At 42.4% G+C, this 21,350-nt stretch overlaps 2 protein-coding genes across 2 annotated transcripts in view; both read left to right on the top strand.

Annotated features, from left to right (window-relative positions):
- The window catches only part of antxr1c (ANTXR cell adhesion molecule 1c), a 45,173-nt gene that overhangs the window by 2,509 nt on the left and 21,314 nt on the right, over window positions 1-21,350 (top strand). The window contains exons 3-13 of the mRNA XM_080541723.1: window positions 4,678-4,749; window positions 5,664-5,735; window positions 5,909-5,990; window positions 6,074-6,104; window positions 6,194-6,267; window positions 6,450-6,518; window positions 8,040-8,120; window positions 8,450-8,510; window positions 9,366-9,464; window positions 9,840-9,909; window positions 12,010-12,088. Coding sequence (XP_080397849.1) covers window positions 4,678-4,749; window positions 5,664-5,735; window positions 5,909-5,990; window positions 6,074-6,104; window positions 6,194-6,267; window positions 6,450-6,518; window positions 8,040-8,120; window positions 8,450-8,510; window positions 9,366-9,464; window positions 9,840-9,909; window positions 12,010-12,088 — 790 coding nt within the window. The remainder of the gene's footprint in view (window positions 1-4,677; window positions 4,750-5,663; window positions 5,736-5,908; window positions 5,991-6,073; window positions 6,105-6,193; window positions 6,268-6,449; window positions 6,519-8,039; window positions 8,121-8,449; window positions 8,511-9,365; window positions 9,465-9,839; window positions 9,910-12,009; window positions 12,089-21,350) is intronic.
- On the top strand, window positions 14,158-16,636 carry LOC308167430 (retinol-binding protein 3-like; the record flags this gene model as incomplete). The annotated part of the gene is made up of 4 exons (XM_080541851.1): window positions 14,158-15,351; window positions 15,479-15,669; window positions 15,981-16,123; window positions 16,311-16,636. 4 exons carry the CDS (start codon window positions 14,158-14,160, stop codon window positions 16,634-16,636), a joined length of 1,854 nt encoding a protein of 617 aa, XP_080397977.1.

The following is a 21,350-nucleotide window of genomic DNA, read 5'->3' on the forward strand; positions in this document are numbered from 1 at the left end:
TGGGACATTAAACAAACTTAGTTAGTTAGCGTTACATCTTAGGATAGATTTGAGTCATGTTCTGTATACATACATACTACCATAAGGGCATACTTAATGTGGTTACTCCATGTTTACTAGCTGTAACATTAACGTTACATCATTCTTTTTCACTTGTTACTCAGTCAACCAGAGTGCAGATATCAAAGACTATCAGCCTGTTATTCACTTTATTTGTATAAGTATTATCCTTTGTTTGATTTCTTACCATGTACCGTAACAGTACCTTGCTATGTTTCATTTTCATTATAACATAACGTTATGTTATGATAGCCAGCTAGCATTAGCAAACCGGAAAAGTAGTGTCAGTGAGTCAGTCACCTTTCTAATAAGATTCACAAACCTGAAACATCATCTATGTCATCACTGCTGGTGATGTCATTGTAGTCAGCTGCTGATACTGCTGCTGCAACAGTTCTTGGCGCTTGTTTTGTTGAAAAAAACTTTCGGATATCCATCCTTACAATTGAAAACTGATTGAGATCACTTCTTCTTCAGGGCAGGGCAGGCTACGCAGTACGCAGGCTAATGTCGCGCAGCTGCTGCCTCTCTGTTGGACTCCGGTACTGCACGTTACTCACGAGAGTTTTTTTTTTTTTTTTTTTTTTTTTTGAAAAGTAAAACATTCGGGGCTTTTCAGAAAACATCCGGGGCTTGAGCCCAAGTAGCCACCCCCTAGCGCCGCCCCTGCTAGAGAACCAAACTAATGTCATGCTTAGTTATGTTGTTATCAGGTGAGGCTGGTGGAGGTAGAAATCGGAGGACAGGCTCATTGTAACGCATACAACGGAATGAGGAAAGGTATCACTTGATTGATACCATTCCTCATTCCATTCCATGCATTACAATGAGCCCGTCCTCAGACTTCTACATCCACCAGCCTCCACTGGTTGTTATATAATGTAGACTGTAAGACAGGCGTGCCAGCTGATTGAGACCTGATTTAAACCTGCTGTTTAATAAGGCACACAACACAAAGGGCTTGTTTAAGGCATGTTCCTATCACCACAGAAACATACTTGTGCTTTAATGAAGCCAAATGTTCCACACAATAAAGAGTCCTCAAATATGCTCCCTGCCACTGTATCCAATGCCCATCAAATGGTGGAGATACAGTATTAATGAAGGAAAACACTTTTGACTTATATTGTAGTAGACTATATTGGTCTGAAAATGTATTTCAGTTCCATATCTCACGCTTGGCCATTACCATTTGTAGGACACTATACTTTCTAATTATAATTATGTTATCAGCTCTGATTGTGTTGCACACACAACTTTTCTTTCTTGGCTTTGTTGCAATATCATTGTTCTCTGATCAAGTGATGGGGCCTTCATCAATAACACTTGTGTTTTCCTCACGGGAGCGGCGTTCGGTCACCATTTGTTTCTTCCCTTTTCAAGTGTTTCTCTCAAGAATGTTTAATCGTGGTGAGATGTTGTTCTAGTCTCAAGCCAACGTTCACGTCGGGCGTTAAGTCGTCATCTTGGAGACAGCCAACACAGTTGACTGAACTACAGCTGCAGCCTATAAATAATTTAAACATGTCTAAACCTTCTCTCTCTGGAATGTGCTATTTTCCCTCTCTTCAGGACCATGGTCCTGCTTCGGCCTCTATAGAGCTTCAGAAGTAGCCTTTGGCACATGTGTTTTGCAGGAATAAATGCCTTGTTAAATGTTATCATACCGTCTAGAATCCCCAGTGTGTTGAGGGACCTGACTACGACAGATATTTTCAAAGGGGTTGAAAGGCAGTCAGCTATTCAGAAAAATATAGCACCCAGAGAAGACGGGTGAAAGAGAGGGAGAGGGGTAAAGCGAGACAGGGAAATGCAGGAGTAGAAGAGAGAAAGGGACAGAGAGAGAGAGAGGAAGAGAGAGATCTTGCCGATGGAGGCCTACACAGATACACAGACACAGCTCAAGCTAAAAGTAGGTTAGTGGTTTTCTTAGTACAAATCCCTGTGCATAGTCAGTTAAATTGGAGTAAGATCATTGGTTACAGACTGGGGTGGTTCTCCCCAGTCCCAGCTGGAATGGGGCACTGTTTTGCATGGTGTTGGATTTTTCCTCTCAACACTTAGAAGCGTGAGAGCAAAGTTGATCGCTTTTTACTGAGCGCCTGACGGAGCTTTTTCCCACATGTCATAGGCCTTGCCTCAGAAAACCCACCGACTGGCTTCACTCTCTCTCTCTCTCTCTCTCTCCCTCTCACCCCCCTCCAACCCTCTCTCTCTGTCTCTCTCTCTCTCTCTCTCTCTCTTTCTCTGTGACTCTCTTTCTGCTGGCTCTAGCAGTGCGTTTTTACCCAGTCAGCAGCTTGATTAAACATGTTTTTAAGTTCATCTCTTGTCTTTACGTGGCCTGGACCTTTCATTTATCGAAAGTAATGAATATTCTCTCTGACATCTTGCAGTGTCCCCCTCCTGACATGGTCTGCTAAGCATTTCTAGATGTTAATGATCCATGTTGCTTCCCCAAGTACCCCTGAGGTATTTGGTAACAGTACCACGCAGCCCCTAAGTGAGCACTCGTGAAAGAGAGATATGATGTGCTTATGTGCCCACTGCACAAGACAATGGCCTGTCAGTCATGGTCTGAACTGTTTACACTGGGATGGTTGGAGCACTTGGAGCACTCACTCAACTTATCTTTTTGTCATCGAGTGCGAGCTGACATGCAAGAGATTGAACAATCTCTCCCTGCTTCACCAAGCAGATGAGATGTTGAAGAGTGGACATGTTTGTTTCATTATCCCAGTCATCTGAATGTCACCCAGACAGGTCTCTCTCTCTCTCTCTCTCTCTCTCTCTCTCTCTCTCTCTCTCTCTCTCTCTCTCTCTCTCTCTCTCTCGCTCTCTCTCTCTCTCTCTCGCTCTCTCTCTCGTTCGCTCACTCTTGGCTCAACTCAAAATTAGTTTCGTATGTCTCAACATGTGCCATTTATTTCATACGTACAGTCCATGGATTTATCAAGTCTATCATCCTCGGAAACATATACTGTACTTAGTCCGTTTTTGACATAATTTCAAACTTAATAATTTTTATCAACAAGCTGTTGAAGCTTGTGCTAACTTCCCAAAACCCTTATACCTCGACAAAACCACAACCTTTGAACTGTATGGCTTTCCCTCAGTCTATTAAAATTAGATCAAAGAGAGAACACAGCAAGACATTTTCATCAAGGATCTCACAAGAAAATAGCCCACTTCCTTTCCTAATTCTGTTTGTTCAGGTGAGGAAACTGCAAGCTAGACCTCAGTCCCACGATGGCTGGTACCTCAGAAAACAGTCTCGTCCAACACAAACAAGATCCATTGTGATGCAAAAAAGATATTCAGCAGTTGAAAACCAAGGCGGGAGTCCTCAGCTTAACCCCTGTCTTATGAAAACACTGGAATGCTATCCTTATATGACTGGACAGTACTTAAAAGAGAGGACGTTTTATCTGGGCGCTGGATTTTCCCCCACTTTAATGAAACAAAAGTGCATCCTTATAGATATTTTCTCTCTCTCTCTTTCTCTCTCTCTTTCTCTCTTCTCTCTCTTCTTTTCTCTCTTTCTCTCTTGGTCAGGGCAGTCCAACTGTGTGTGTTTAAGTTGTGTCAGAACTCTTGTTTGTTCAAGTTGTGTCAGAACTCTGTTTATTCAGCACATTTTGTTGCACATCAACAAGGTTTAATTGGGATGTTTTGTTTAGTTCTAAGACTCGTGTCCTTATAGGGTGTTTTGCCTATGATGAACACAATGCCTTGATGTGCTCTGAGTTTGTATTAAGTAAAGAATGACAACAACAAAGAAAGATAGCTTATCAAGTATTATTCTCTAGATACAATAACAATAAACAGTTTATGATAACTAACGAAAAATAGGCCGCTGTCAACTCTGTGTATCACGCCAGCACGACACACATACACACAACATAGCATAGGCAGACATACACTAGTTGTATATCAACAGTAACTAAACTGAGAAAACAAGTTAGTGTTATGTCTGGCCACCAGACTAAGACTATTACATCAGCCAGAGGGAGGCGGCTTCGTCAGAGCACTGGAGTCCTATTCTGGGGTGCTTCATCCTCCTGACAAGGCTGTGGTTTTACCACAGTAAATTAGCTCATTTCCCATGTGTCATCTTTGGCTAACGAGTCACCCAAGTCCAGCTCTGTTCACACATGGAGCAGAGCGGAAATGAAGCCTCTGTATAGGGGAAGCTTTCAGAGGGACTTTGATTATAGCCCCTTAGGGAGACTGAGCTGTTTCTCTACAGCCCTGGGGGAGCTGGGTAGGGGTGTTCAATTAGACGGTATGGGTCCTTTAGATGTTGCCCACTCCACTTATGCCTCTAACGAATGGAGTTAGAAAATGGTTGTGTTTTAATTGGAATACCACCAATTAGGACCACAGTACCAAATGTTTAAATGGCCTGTGTGGAAAACGCTCTTCCTTACTTGATGTATTGATCATTATCTTTAGATCGCGATTGAAACTGTCCTTTTCTTTCCTTTGCGTCATTCCACACAGCCGCTGTATGTGGTTGTACAGTACAGCCTGAGTAGGATAATGTGTCACGTGAGGTTTTTAATAATAGCAGTCATGTAAATAGGATGTTTAATATTCTTCTCTTCTCTTTCTTAGATCCGGCAGTGTCAAAAACCACTGGATAGAAATCTACAATTTTGTGGAGCATCTCGCTGAAAAGTTTATCAGGTAATGGAACATCACCAAAATGTCTTATGTAAATAGGTAGAATAAGTACAGAATGTTCATAGCCACTTGTCCACAGAGTGCTCAGATAGCTTAAAGAGAAAGCCATACTTGGCACTTCACGTTCAGCGAAAACATTCTCTTTCCTCAATGGAGAAAAGACATGTGGACATGTGTTCATTCACTTAGCAGCGGCTGCAATGGTACCGTGTGTCATGAGCGCAAGGTCGAGAGGTTCAAGCTGGGAGACCAAATATGTACATGAGCAGAATGCACAGCAATGTCAGCTACTCCTCAGGCCTATCTATAGGCTCATCAGTGGAGGCTGACGGAGGTAGGAGTCGGAGGATGGGCTGTGTGTTTGATACCATTCCTAATTCCATTCCATGCATTACAATGAGCCCATCTTCTGATTCCTCCCTCCACCCATCAGATTTGGTGGTGGTGGGGTTTTTTCCACAGTCCCTGCAAGTGCAAGATTAGTCTCTGGACACATCTGGAGTCATGGCACTGAGTTCAAATGGAATAGCAAAAAACATTGTCACCCCAAAGAACTAACAGTATTAGTCCAAAAATGTTGATGTTGAATCCCAGAAAACATGGACCATAAACAAACAAATATGACAGCGCTCCCCACATGAGAGCATTTAGTGATTAATTTTGATATGCATGGCCAGTGTACTGACATTCAGGAAAATTCGAATGCCAAAATCCTCGACCTGTCATCCTAAATCATTCAATTCTTTCATTTCTATTAGATGCTGTGATCTCCGAGCTGTTGTTTGTTTGTTTGCAAAAATTGCATACTGTGCATTAGCTGCTACAGACTCGTCAAAGAGAATGGAGATTCCTTTGTGAAACAGCGAGCAGATAACAAAACACGTGTAATCATTGAGTGATTGTTTGTTGTGTTACAGCCCCATGTTGAGAATGTCCTTCATCGTGTTCTCGTCCAGAGGGAACACCATCATGAAACTGACAGAAAACAGGTAAGCTAACACCATTGATATGTGTATCAGGGGAGGCTGATGGAGGTAAATGCATCCATTGGTGTCTATATAATATCAAATATTTTGGACAAATATTGGTCCTACTCATCTTACAAGGTAATACATAGTAACAGGCCGACAAGGACATTGAGGGTGTCTGTGTTGCTCTACAGGGCAGAGATAAGGAAGGGACTGAACGTGCTGAGAAGGGAGATACCTGGAGGAGACACATTTATGCACCTGGGCTTGGAAAAGGTACACCTTCTAGTTCCTACTTTACTGCATGGTTCACTTCTTTTATTAGACTGTGACTTTAACATGCGCTTTTCTTTTTTCAGGCAAACGAACAAATACACCATGAAAACTTTGGTAAGTGTCTTATGAGAGTTAGTTCACTTTCACTCGAGGCTACGGTACATTTTACAATGTTGAGTCACCTCATTGATTTGTGTTTACAGGGACAGCCAGTGTCATCATCGCATTGACTGACGGGGAGCTGAATGAACATCAACTAATCACTGCGGAACAAGAGGTAAGGCATACAGGAGGGAAGGTGTGTGTGTGTGTGTGTGTGTATGGGTGTGGGTGTGTGGGTGTTGTTGTGATATATTCACCTATTAACCATTCTTCCTAGTTCTTATATAAAAGCCATGTAAAACAAATACTTGGTACTTGTAAAATGGTACTGATTCTTTGCGTGTGTCATCAACACAGGCCAAGAGAGCTCGATCCCTGGGAGCCATCGTATACTGCGTTGGAGTAAAAGACTTCAACGAGACACAGGTAAGGGGTTAAATGGCCATCAAACATATACATGTTCTGGGCTCCAAAATTATCTATTAACACAGCTACAATGGGACATAATTACAACCAGAACTACTCCCTCAATATTGTCATTATATCTGTCATTATATCTGTCATTATATCTATCTATGTAATTCATTTGAAGTAACCCATACCCCTTTTTGTGACCCATGATAACCATCATTTTGCTATAATCAACACCACACATTGTGAAACAGAGTGTGCTTTTCAGGTTGTTGCTTTTTTGGGGGGGTTAATATTTTTATTGAGTTTCACAGAGACATGTACACAACAGGACATAACAACAACAACTAGTATCCGTGGGGGAGGTTATTGTCCCATTAATAGTAGAAAACTAGTTTTGCACTTTGTTATGCAGTACATTGTCCATAAACAATAACAGAGAATGTTCTTTCTCTTTTTCTTTTCTTTTTAAACAAACTAACAAACAAAAAACAAAAACACAAAGAAAAAGCAAAGAAAAAAAAAAGAAAAAAAACAGGGGGGGGGGGGGGCCATGTCACATATCAGAAATAAACAGAAAAGAAAATGACACAACAAATGCCATAATATATGGGGGGGATCACCCCCATCGGAGACAATGCTTTTCAGGTTTGATGGGGTTGCTCACACTGTTTGCCAGATTTATCAGTAATGATAAAATTGAGAAATTGGTCAATTTGAGTCACAATCAATGACCATATAAAGAAGGATGCTTTACAGTCATAACAGTATTAGAGTGGATTTGCACCTCAATCACAGGAGGCTGGTGGAGGTAAAAAAAAAAATGTGTGCATGACGTGCTCAATGTAATGCATGGAACAGAATCCTCATTCCGTTCCACGCTCCGATGTCTAGCCTCTCCACCAGCTTCCACCGAAATATCCCAATAAAGTGCAACCCAATCAGGGGAGGCTGGTGGAGGTAAAAAAAATCGGATGACGGGCTCATTGTAACGCATGGAACGGAATGAGGAATGATCCTCATCCCGTTCCATGCTCCGATTTCTAGCTTCTCCAGAATCCAGCTTTCACCGATATAGCCCAATAAAGTGCACTACTCTTGTTAGGACACTACTCAGGTGTAGTGCTGAGGCACAAATGTGTACATTTCAAGCCTGCAAACTGCGACACTTCAAATGAATGTGCAACAACACTATGTGCAATATGACAACCCTAGTCGTCTTATCTGTACAGTATAGTATAGTGGATAGTGTACATAGCCTTTATTTATGTAAACCAGCTCCTTTCCCTTCTTGTTTTGTTTTGTTTTTCTTTCTTTCCTAGCACCAGGGGAGCCCCCCCTCCTAAATTTCGTTGTTTGGTACCTGTACTATAGCAATGACAATAAAGACCATTCATTCATTCATTCATACTCAGGCAATAAGGCCACAGCCTTATATTCACGTCCTCCAGAGTGGTCTCTGGTTCCTGAGAAGGCAGAAGGAAGCTCACAGCCTGGGTAAATAAATAACCCAGCCCCTCCTCTTCCCCCCTGTAGCTGTCCACCATAGCAGACACCATCGAGCACGTGTTTCCCGTGATGGGAGGCTTCCAGGCCCTCCGTGGAGTGATCGACGCGGTAAATAAACTTCTCCACAGGAAAAGAAGCTCAGCCCAGAACATACCTTCTAAAAAAGATATGAAGGCATATGGACTTGTCAGCAGTTGGTTGTAGAATAAGCCTATGGTGTGTTCATAAGGCACTGGCTGACATGTGGCTAAACTGGTGTCGTCAGTCAACTCTTAATAGTAAAACATTGAATGTGAACGTAGCCTAATGAGTTCAAGCTCTTGTTTCTTCTCTCGTTCTCTCATTCTCTCATTCTCTCATTCTCTCATTCTCTCGTTCTCTCATTCTCTCATTCTCTCATTCTCTCATTCTCTCATTCTCTTCATTCTCTTCCCCAGATCATCAAGAAGTCCTGTATTGAGATCCTGGCTGCGGAGCCCTCCAGCGTGTGTGCAGGAGGTGGGGGTCTCTCCTCTAAGAACCAAGCAGATCAATGCCAGTCCCCTGTCCCTGTCATTTCCTAAGTGCTGAGTTAATTCCATTAAAGGCCAGGCCTGCTGCCCCCTTCCCTCTCGCAGGGTCTCAGCTGGACCCTCTAATGAACCTAACAGACAGGAACAGAGATATGGATAGACATAGAGCAGGCTCTGGACAGCAACCCCCACTGAAACTCATGTAATTGAATGACCATAAGACTATAGCGAGCCCTCATTACTTTTCCTGCGGCCGGCCAACTGGAAGAGTCCACTTGATGAATGACTTTTCTCCATGTTGAAACTAAAGCCACAGCTCCCACAAGAGGCTGTGACGCCTAAACTTGGATGGATTATTTCGTTTTTTCCATTTGTACACAGGCTTGCAGATCCTGTTCCAAACATTGTTGTTTTGTATGGTTTTATTTTAGACTCTTAATGACACACGTACCATTCCTGATAACTTTCCTCATTCCATTCTATGCCTTACAGTGAGTCTAGCCTCCCCTGTACAATACAGTACAGTCCTCAGTTTAATTTACCTGTCAGGGGCTTACAGGCATATGTTCCATTTAGCTGATGCATTTATCCAAAGCGCCTGACAGTACAGTGAGTGCATACATTTAAAAAAAAATATATGGTCCCACTGGGAATCCAACCAACAACCTTAGCGTTGCTAGCACCATGCTCTACCAACTCCACAGAGGACCAAAAAATAAAATAAAAATTATTAGTAGTATTATTATTATTATTATTATTATTATTATTATTATTATTATTATTATTATTATTATTATTATTATATCTCCAAAACTAAAGATGCTGATGGATGTGATTTCAGAGAGGTTCCAAGTGGTTGTGCGGGGTAATGGATTCTTACACGCCAGGAACATCGACCAGGTGTTGTGCAGCTTCAAAGTCAACGACACCGTCACCATTAGTGAGTACCGCATTCTGTTTTGTGTTTGATTACAATATTCTGTGTGATTAATATACTGTTGACCTACCAGGTGTTTTAATACCTTTATATTTCATACAAGATGTGTATTTTCACCTGCCATTTTCCTGGCCTATGCATGAAGTATATTGATGTTAAACAATCTTCACCCCTGGTCCTGGAGAGCCACAGTGGTGCAGGCTTTTGCTCCATCTCAGCAGTGACACACTTGTTTAGTTGTTTTGAAGATAAGTTGATGAGTTCAATCAGGTGTGACAGCAGTTGGGCTCTCCAGGATCAGGACTAAGGAGTCGTTAAGTAAAGTGATTGAGTCTTTAAGCAAAGTGCAGTGATGAGTGACTGTCCCCTTATCCTTAGATGAGAAGCCTGTGACAGTAGAGGACACCTTCTTGCTGTGCCCCGCTCCTATCATAGATGAAGTCGGGAAGTGAGTTGGCTTTTTATACACGATATTTTAAAAAATGATTTCAACTGATGTTCGTGTGCTGCATAAGGGTGCCTCCGATGTGAGTACCTCCGATGTGAAGATATGTTCATGAGTGTGAGAGATCCTACACGGACAGACATGCACACACACACACACACACACACACACACACACACACACGTGGCACACCAAGAGCGGCCTGTCATGCATTAGTTGTCTTTACGATGCCTGTCCAGGTCACATTCCAACTCTCTCCACTCATTCTACAGGGCTCTGAGTTCACTCTGTGAGAGCCCAGCATTTCCACCATGACGTCAGTGGCACAATTACCCCTAATCCTAACAACAGTCCCTGCCCATCCTGAGACAGGCTATTTTCTTCATTAGGGGCTCTGGAGTTTCTGCTCCAGTATCAACAAACTCCACACCACTCCAACTCCCTTTTTTTGGAAACAGAGTTCAATAGGTCATCAAATAAGCAATTAGACAGCGGTGGTAAAAAAGATTTAGACTTTTGAGGGCGACTCTGATCTAGGCTGAGACAGCCTGACTGATATTTAAAACCTCTCATCAATAATAAGAGAGACATAAAACTGGGGGTACATTATGTACTTTCCCAAGCCCATAGCCTCCCTCCCGCCCTCCCTCTCTTTGTTCCTACCTCTCTTTTCCCCCTCACCCTGCTCTCTTCTCCCTCTCTCACCAGCCCTCTCCCCTCTCTCTCCCTACCCTCTCCCCTAACCTCTCCCTTCTCCCCTCGCCCCTTTCCCCAACTCCCTTTCCCCTCTCTCCTCTCCTCTCTCCCTCTCCCCTTTCCTCTTCTCTCCTCTCTTCGCTCTCTCTCCCCAACTCCCTCTCTCCCCTCTCCCTCTCCCCTCATTCTGCCACGGTGGCTTCACTCTTTCTACTTGGTTCATAGTTGGATGCCTGCAGCATGCTCCCCTCTCCCTGGCTCCTTTACCTCCATATGCTGCTCTCACTTTCAACCCCCCCACCCTCTCTCTCTCTCTCTCTCTCTCTCTCTCTCTCTCTCTCTCTCTGCTCTTTTATCTGCTGGCTTTACAGATGTCTGACAGCCCGCATCCATGACTGGTGCTTCCTCTCTATTTTCCTGAACATCCTCAAATTTGCAGGGGCCAGTTTCTCTAACTCTCCACTCCTCCTTCTCCCCCTCCCTCCCCTTCCTGCCTTCCTTCTTCCCTATTGTTTTTCCGCATGTCGTCCCATCTTCTTTTAATCTGTGATGTAAACGCCCCTTGGCTAAATGTATCCTCCTCCCCTCACACACATTCACACACACACACACACACACACACACACACACACACACACACACACACACATTCTCCACCCGAGTGAACACAGCCTGTGTCCAGCAGCTCATATTTTTTTCTCCCTGGTCTCTAATGGTTACTCCGTTCAAAGATTAGGCAATGATTTCCAGCTGTTTGCTGACACCGAGGTATGCATATGAAATTAACCCACATACCCGCCTCCAGACGGTTGTCTCTCTCTGGTAGACCAGATAAGCCGTATCAGTCAAATGACCTACATCTGTGGTCTTTTGTTGATCGGTGTACGTGCCTTAACCTCCCTAAAAGACTGCAGGGAATTCAAAATGATGCCTTTTATCATTAGGTTTACATTTTAAAAGCTTTCCAGGTTACCTGAGGTGACAAGTTCTGAAAATAGTGTTGTGCCCTAAAGAGAAAATGGTTCCACATTAGCTTTTAGGACTTCTGATAAGAGACATGGTTTGGACTTTTTTATGGGGCAAAACATGGTTAAACGTGTCTTGATTGACAAATGGTTAAACCAACTTTAAATGCCAATGCCCTTCTTACTCTCTGACATGTAGTAACTAGTAACACTTTGAGATGCTGTATGTCTGACACTCTGGTATTGATGAATTGGCCAAGCTTTGCCCCTTTGCCATGCAACAGTCATGCCCAAGCAGGACCTGTTTTTTTCAACTGTACCTATCATTCACCATAGCAATAATTATTCTAATTTGTGCTGGAGATCGTATGCACATCACATTGACATCTATGTTGAGTATGAAAACACTGATGTATGTCTGTTGTTGTTAATGTTTTTTCAGGGTTGTTTATCTGCAAGTGAGCATGAATGAAGGCCTGTCATTCATCACCAGTTCTGTGTCTATCACGACCACAGAGTGTGTAAGTATTCATTACCACAGCGTCACGTCCACGGACAAGCTTCAGTCCTGAAGCCTTGGCAAAACTATTCCATTGTCTTACACTAGTCCTTGATCTGTTTCTTCTATCTATATTTATATTTCTCATCTCAATAATTTTCGGTTTCTCATTTCTTCTTCCGCCTTCTTTTTCCCTCTCCTCTTCTTCCTCTTCATCTTGTCTCAGCCCCTCCTCTGCTCTCAGTTTTCTCAGAGGGCCCTTCTTGTTTTTCTGGAGTAAGTTAAAAGATTAAAATGATAGTTTTAACCATGTTCTGAAGCTATAAAGTATTTTGTTATCAAGAAGCTTATATTTTGGGTTATGGTGGGGTAAAACAGTTGAACTAGGCTCATGAGGCATTTCTAAGTTATATTAGTCAAATATATTCCTCCATAATCATCAGTGACTATGTCATTAATCATTCATTTAAAAGTAAAAAAAAGAAAAGGATGTACCAACCCCAAATTGCCACTTTAACTGTTTCTTTTCTTTATTCTGTCTTTGTGAATTAAGATTTTCTGTATTGTTTTAACAGATTTAATATTTCAGTAATTTCCCTGGAACCTCAAAAGGGACTGGTGGTTTGATCTGACCACCCCAATCAAATGAGAAGGTGGTCAGCAAATGGGACAACATTGAGAATTAAAATGTATGTTTATCATGCTAAACAGAAATCTAGAAAAACATACTGTATCTTCTAAATGCATCCTTTGAGAAAAGCGTTTTATTTTATCATTCAAGTAGTACTGTAGATTGCACAGAATGCACACTAGATTGCACATTGTGTATAATTTGGGCACCTTATGAAATCCTCTTTTTTTGCACTTGCACTTGATTATAAAAGCATATCCCAGATGTATGCAGGACTGGGATGAATTGCCTTTTATGAATTTGGCCTGTGTTATTTTGTTTCATAATTTTAATAGATTTAATGGTACATTTCCTTGGTCATCTTTTATCTACTGTATTTGTTTAATCTGTTTGCTATTACTCAACATGCTATATTTGTGCTAAATCTGTGATTAAGTAGAGAGGGTTCACCTACAGTTTACCATTTTATTTTATCAAGTTGTATTTTGATTATTGTGAGACATTCATTACTCGTGTTTTACATTCATTTATTATTTAAAAAAAACATCCTCATGCCATCATCTGTGAAAGTGTTAAATCAGTCAGTAGAGGGAGCATGTCCCACATACAACTTGTGGTAACTCACTCTGTAGCAATAGTTACTGAGTTAATGAGAATGTACATCTATAGTTATTGTGAACCCAAAACACCACTATCTATTTTACATTGGTGTAAATGATGTTTTATTTAGGTCATTGCTTGCTGGTGTTTTTCTTTCCATTTGTAATCAACACTAATTGAATAAACTGTTGAATAAACTTCAGAGCTGAATGTCATCATTCATCCTCAAGTGTCAGAAAAAAGGCTTCAGGCTAGCCAATGTGGGTCTAGGAGGGATGGTGGTAGGGGTGGTTCCAAGTATATTGACTGTTTTGAGTTCTAAGAATAATGCTGACTAAGTACACCACACACACTGACTTAACTGAAACAAAGAGTTTACAGCCTGATGAGACAGTGATTGTTATAATATATAATAGTTTTATTGTAAATCTGACACTTCAATATCAGTACTTCCAGGATGCTGTATAGTCTTCACTAGTCCACCAAAACATTTAAAATAATTCTGCAACATTATCTATCTAATGTATTTTTTTCATCAATTACTGAAACTACCTCATCCAACATATAATTATGCACCAAAATGTATAAGAAACAGTAATGTGAATAATTCAGAAATCAGCTGATTTTGTCAGGTCAAATTTGGCACCTACTTGGCTAGCTTGTTATTGTCTTACAAAAGCACCCAGGATAATACGATTAAGGGTTTATTGTGGGGAAAATCCTCTTATGTGTGTATGTTAACAGAATCCTTACAGTGGTAACAGTGTCATTTGACAAAGGACCTTGTTGCAGAAGGAGTTTTCTTCCAGAGAACAACTTCCACTGTGGTCTATTGCTACGGTATCTACAAACCAGACAACATGGCAAGAGCTCTCCTCTTGTTGGCATCTCTGGTGGTCCTCTGCAATGTATTTGCCGTCCACGGTGCTTTCGAACCCCAACTGATTGTGGATATGGCTAAAATTCTCATGGACAACTACTGCTCACCAGAGAAACTAGCAGGCATGCAGGCGGCGATCGATGCAGCCAGCAGCAACACAGAGATTCTCAACATCCCAGACGCCGAAACTCTCGCCACAGTCCTGACTAATGGGGTCCAGAGCACCATCAATGACCCACGTCTGGCCGTCTCTCATGAGCCCGGCTACGTCCCTGCAGTCGCCCCCGTCATGCCACCCATGCCCCCAGAGCATCTTGTTGCTATGCTTCAGAGCTCCATCAAGTTGGATGTTCTGGAGGGCAACATCGGCTTCCTGAGGATTGACCACATCATTGGTGAGGAGATGGCAAACAAGATCGGCCCTCTGCTCCTGGAACTGGTTTGGAACAAGATCCTCCCCACGTCCGCGTTGATCTTTGACTTGCGCTACACAGGCAGCGGGGAGGCGTCAGGCATCCCTTACATTGTCTCTTATTTCACTGACGCTGAGCCTCTGATTCACATCGACAGCGTGTATGACCGTCCCTCTGACACCACCACAGAGCTGTGGTCCATGCCCACCCTGCTGGGCGACAGGTACGGCACCGCCAAGCCTCTCGTCATCCTGACCAGCAAGAACACCAAGGGCATCGCTGAGGACGTTGCTTACTGTCTACAGAACCTCAAGAGGGCCACCATCGTCGGGGAGAAGACCGCTGGAGGTTCGTTGAAAGTCGACAAGATCAAGGTTGGGGACACAGACTTCTACGTCTCAGTGCCTGTGGCTAAGTCCATCAACCCTATCACTGGCAAGACCTGGGAGGTCACCGGCGTGACTCCTGATGTCGAAGTCGATGTTGAGGATTCTCTGGCCGCAGCCATTGAAATCATCACACTCCGCATGCAGATCCCTGCTATTGTCCAGGGCGCCGCAGCTCTGGTGGCTGAAAACTACGCCTTTGAGAATGTCGGCACTGATGTTTCAGAGAAGCTGTCAGGACTCCTAGCGAGCGGCGAATACAACATGATCTCGTCTAAGGAAGATCTGCAGGTTAAACTCTCTGCTGACCTCAAAACACTGTCTGGGGACAAGAGTCTGAAGACTACTTCCAACACCCCAGCCCTGCCGCCAATGGTAAAGAATTAATGTATAATAAAATAAAATTAAAAATTAAAAATTAATTTCATAATTAACAGGATTTTTTTTTTGTAATTAGACACGTGGAATAGGGACTGATAGTAGGACTCTATGTTGATTTCAGAATTACACTCCAGAAATGTTCATTGAGTTGATCAAGGTCTCCTTCCAAACGGATGTGTTTGAGAACAACATTGGCTACCTGCGCTTTGACATGTTCGGCGACTTTGAGGAGGTTCGACCCATTGCCCAGATCATTGTGGAGCATGTGTGGAACAAAGTCATAAACACAGATGCTCTCATTCTTGACCTCAGGTAGGATTTATTTCTTGAGAGTAAATCACAACTCGGTATACATATTCACAATTCAGAGAGTGGCTTGCTGTTGGTGGAGACTACAAACTGTAGGAGGAGGAACTATTAAAAGAAGTTTAATCTGCATCAGTGGAGGCAGAAATTGGGGACGGGCTCATTGTAATGCATGTAATCGAATGAGGAATGGTATCAAACGTGATTTTGATACCATTCCTCATTCCAGTCCATGCATTACATTGAGCCTGTCCTCCCATGTCTAGCCTCCCCTGATCTGCATTGATCTTGAATGAGTGTGCAAATCGTTTCTGCAGGAACAACGTGGGCGGGCCCACCACTGCCATCGCAGGCTTCTGCTCCTACTTCTTTGACGCTGACAAGCAGGTCCTGCTGGACAAGCTGTACGACAGACCCACCGGCACCACCAAGGAGATGTGGAGCCTGGCTGAGCTCACTGGTAATGAACTTGCCTAAATCTCACTGCCGTGATACATACTGTATTGAGTGTATCTATTTGCATTCGAAAATATCAAGTGTTATGACAGTTTGTATTATTTAACATTCAAGCTTTCTTAGCTTTCACAGTTTAATTTGCAACAATCCTGTCCCCCGGTCCCCTGTCGCCCACACCCCCTGCCCCTAAGGTGAGAGGTATGGCCTCAAGAAAACCCTGATCATCCTGATCAGTGGAGCCACGGCCGGTGCCGCAGAAGAGTTTGTCTACATCATGAAGAAGCACGGTCGAGCCATGATCGTCGGTGAGACAACCAGCGGTGCCTCCCACCCCGGGGAGACCTTCCGCATTGCTGAGACCGATCTGTTCCTCAGCATCCCCACCATCCACTCAGATACAACCCATGGCCCCGCATGGGAGGGCGCCGGTATTGCCCCCCACATCCCGGTGGCCGCTGAGGCAGCCCTTGATACCGCCAAGGGCATCCTCAACAAGCACATCACCGGCCAGAAATGAGTTCCCTGACCGGGATATTGTTGGCAACCAAATGGTTTAGGATCTTATTAAGTTCTCAAATGAGTGAAGTATGTAGGGTACAGTTCAATGCTCTCCATTGACAGTTTATACAAAGCCAGCCACTGCACCTAAGCCTTCTCTAGCCTGTTTGTAATCTTCTCCTTTTACAAGGAATGTGATACATTCTGAGCTGGGTCATTGTTGGTTTTTACTTAGCCTAGTTTTCACTTTCCTGGTAAATATTACTGTGATTATAGAAGGATTTTCAGAAGTTACATTTCTCGAAATGTGTGAGTGGTTTTAAATGGTATGCTGAAATGAGGCTGTTAGTGAAGTGGTTTATAAAATGATGATCCATAAGCCCTTGTGGCTATGATTGGCAAAAACAAATGCTTTTATTTTGTGCTGCAAAAAATAATTGTCTGAGATATGTGAATTGTAAACTGAATGACAAAAAGAAAGCTGAAATTAGTAAAACAAACAAAACAAAAAAACTTGAGTACTGAATAAAATGCTGACACATTTGAGTTTCCTATTACTGTTATATAATTTGGAGTACCATTGTTTGGACCTTTACATTGTCCTGTCTTTTGGAGAAGCACTCTCAAATATGGGGTGTTTCATGCTGTGTATGGGAATGTTGTGTCCATACATAGTGACTTGCCATGTGAGACAATTTGGGTTGTATCAATTCCAATGGTGGGACACAATAAAGACAATGGGAACACAAGAGAAATATGTGTGTGAGTGGTCTGTTTCATTACCGAGGGTTAGAGTAAATCAACAACAACAACACAAATGTTTAAAGACCAAACACATTCTTGGCTCTGAAACACAATCACTGAAAATCCCACCAGACTTTTTCAAGATGGCAATTAAAACATCCCATGGCCTAAAAGAGCGGAATAAGTGGAATAAATTCCAGCCACTATTATGCAACTTCATAGCCTAAGCCTCTTGTAATAATCCATGCCAACAACCTAGTGGGATTAATAACTATTTCAGCTAAAAGCAAGAAGGTAACAGCCTTACCAAAACAGTTCACCTATCTGCAATTGAAAACCTCTCTAGTGAAAAGTATCAAGCCGGTCAATTCAAAGATACAATGCGAAGAATATTTACTTCCCTCTCAAATTCAACTATTGGGGTGATAATACATTCTGACCAGGAGATGGCAGCACCGTAGATTTTTAACCAAAGTGAACATAAAATGTTGAATAAATTGGCATAGTGATCACAGCATATACGCAGTTGACCAGATTTTTAGCACAGACAAGATCTCCACTTAGACAGTGTCCAGTTAGCAGGAAACAACACTGTATACACTGTCAACCAAGAGAGCATTGGGGGGAGATGTTTGGGGGGGGTCAGGGTATAGATCTAATATTATGATTAGATACACAAACGCACACGCACACACACACACACACACACACACACACACACACACACACACACACACACACACACACACACACACACACATACACTCACACTCACTCACTCACTCCAGTGCCTATGCTGTAAAAAGGTGCTGAGCCAAAGTCTATGTCTGGGATTTATCATTGACTACTTATATCAAACACTTAGCAGTAGGCTATGTGTGTCATAAACTCACAACTCACTACAACCCATTAAGTATGAATTAACCAAACACTCTAGCAATGGAACTACTACCTTATACATTAGGCCTACCCCTCAAAAAGATCAATCATAAATTAAGAGCAATCCTGTTTAGTCTGACTGAGATAATTTTATTTAGCAATCATCAGAGTCACTTTTATGTGAGGTTGTTATCAGGTTGTTTATCTCCAGAAACGTACAGAGAATGAACATTTAAGCTGACTCATGTGGTAGGCCAGCCAGTAGGATATGCAGTAATACCATGGCCTCTTCCTGCAATTGAATGTGCCAATCAGCATATTGTGGCGGGCATTAGAGGTCCAGTAATTGCATAGCATTACATGTGTAATTGCATTACAATTACACACGCACCTCATTTCACAGGGTTAATTAACGGGCATTCTCCTCAATTAACGGTTAGTGCCCTGGCGCGAAACGTAAACAGCCTAGCGAGGTGACGACAAGATTATAGGAGGTATTGCCATGCATAGAGGTAGACCTACTCTATGTAGCCTAGTGGCAACATAACTTATTTTAGTCTACGGAACTATTGAGATACATGTTTATATTGAGTCAGATATTTTCATCCAAATGGCCATGGGATCTTCTTTTCTTTCTTCTTTTTTTTTTACACATTTTACACAGGCCTACCTGGTCGCATATCTGTCTTGGGGACCCCAACAAGCGGGCCAGCAAGTCGAAGTGCTTGTCTACTGAAATTCGAAGGAGCTATTTGGTTTATCAATATATCGTGAGCTATAGAATTATAAGGTTCTATCTCCGTTTAGGGTAGTTCAGAGATATTGAGCGTCAACGTTTTTACATTCCATTATGTTTTGTGAGATGGAACCTTTGTATTTTATGAATTACTAACTCAAAAATGTCAACATTTTAAAAATAACACCACACAGGCATTAATAAACACCTAATGGATCAGATTATGTAAAAAAAACTCAATTTTGACAAAAATGGAGATAGAACCTTATAATTCTAACGTCACGATATGACTGTAGTCGGCCAACAACTAATACTAATAGTGCAGTTTCCCTCAGTATTCAGTTCCTGTGGCAGACAGTTGCCGCAGCATCACCTGTGCAGCAGTTTGATAAGTAGGCCTACAGGTAGAAGAAAAACAGTATTAAAATGACAGATGAGATATTTAGACCAGCAAGCTTATAAGCCTACAAGAGATAGGCTATCATACTGTCTATTTAGATGTTTTGATGTTGTACAACAACAACAACAACAACAACAACAACAACAACGATCTATGTTTACCATAGCTTTCATGGGCAATATAGCATTTAAACCATCCATCCATTTGTCGAACCAAGCATCCATCCATCTTTTCGGTTTCAGCTTCTTGTTTGCTCAAAGTTAGCTGGCCCACTTGAGGGAGGTGCAAAATGGAATCTTGACCCAATTTTTTTCTCTACAGACAGAAATATGAAACCTGGTTCATTTCAGCCAAGTTTGTCCCCGAGCTCCCAGCTCTTTGAACGTGAACATTGCTCTGCAATGCCCGTCTCCATTTTACTTTTTCAACCAAAACTGCATTTAACAATTTGACAGAAAACTTGATTTTCATAACAGATGCGCTTTTTATTCTACCCGACTAACAAGGTTTGGATTTGTTTCTTAATTAATTACTTCACTTAAAGCTTTTTATTCTCATACGAATATGAATGGATTATATTTGATCGTAGGCTATTATCTCTTTAATAAATAACCTTTCTCCTTTTTTTCCAAGAAGGAGCCTAGCAACAACTTTGCGATGGTATTTTCGCGTTCATCGCGCATCCGTTATTCGCCAGGAGGCCGGCGGTGATGTTGGGGAGTTGAGCGCAACAATAGACTGAATCTCTGACAACAGACTCGCGTCTTTTGTTTTGTCTGTCCATGGGCATCTCTGCCTAGAGAAGTCATTTCAAGACTTTTGGGAATGTGAAACGGCACTGGGTTTTTTACCATTGACATTTGGGAGGAATTAAACTTTCCAGAGGAAAAAGATGGCGAGGTTTTTGATGAACATGTCACTTGCCTTAGTTTTTCTGGGATTTTTGATGTTCACTTTTGCTCAAGCTGAACCGGAGCCACCAGAGGAGGAGGAGGAGGAGGAGAAGGAGAGTACATGTCAAGGTGCTTTCGACCTGTATTTCGTGCTTGACAAGTAAGTGTTTTGGCAACATTTTAAACACATTATTATTTTTGCCAGACATTATTATTTTTGCCAGACAACCATTAGGCAAAGTCGAGAAGGCATGTCAGAAGACATAGAATACCTATCATTGTCCATGCAAGAAAAACAGTAAGAATATGTTTGAGTGTTTTAACTTAATGTGAAGATTCTCATGCATTTATAGAGAAGCGTACAAGTCGTTATTCCGATAACCGGCTTATTCGCACAGATCTGAGATAGTTTGACCTCTCTCTCCCTCCTTCTCTTTCTCTCTCACCTGTGTGTGTGTGTGTGTGTGTGTGTGTGTGTGTGTGTGTGTGTGTGTGTGTGTGTGTGTGTGTGTGTGTGTGTGTGTGTGTGTGTGTGTGTGTGTGTGTGCGCGCGTGTGTGTGTGTGTGTGTGTGCGCGTGTGTGTGTGTGTGTTGCGTGTGTGTGTGTGTGTGTGTGTGTGTGTGTTGCGTGTGTGTGTGTGTGTGTGTGTGTGTGTGTGTGTGTGCGCGCGCGCGCGTGTGTGTTATTGTGTGTGCGCGCGTTTGTGGTGACGCACGCGGACGCTGACTCCCCTGTTAGAGTTGCTGAATAAGCATTATGAGTGATCATTTGGTTGGTACTTGTGGATATTTTTTTTTCTCTTTCCCCTGAACTAATGGAGGAAGTATGTCTGTCACCATGCCAGGTGTCTTTACAAGATCCACTTCCTTTCTCACGTTAGTATAGACTGTGGGTCAGCCACTGCATGTAGAAGTATCCTATTAAAAAAAAGGGTATTATTAGAGTGCATTATTTTAATGCATTTCCTTTCCACCCACATAGGAAATTTTTCTGTGGTTTTTAAGTTCCAACATCTCAATATGGACATCAGCAGTAGTCTCAGGAGAAAGTGGTAGACACACAGTTTTCTGTTCTGCTGTG

Source organism: Nansenia antarctica, assembly GCF_963989245.1.
Source record: "Nansenia antarctica genome assembly, chromosome: 11".
In the NCBI taxonomy this organism is placed as follows: domain Eukaryota; kingdom Metazoa; phylum Chordata; class Actinopteri; order Argentiniformes; family Microstomatidae; genus Nansenia; species Nansenia antarctica.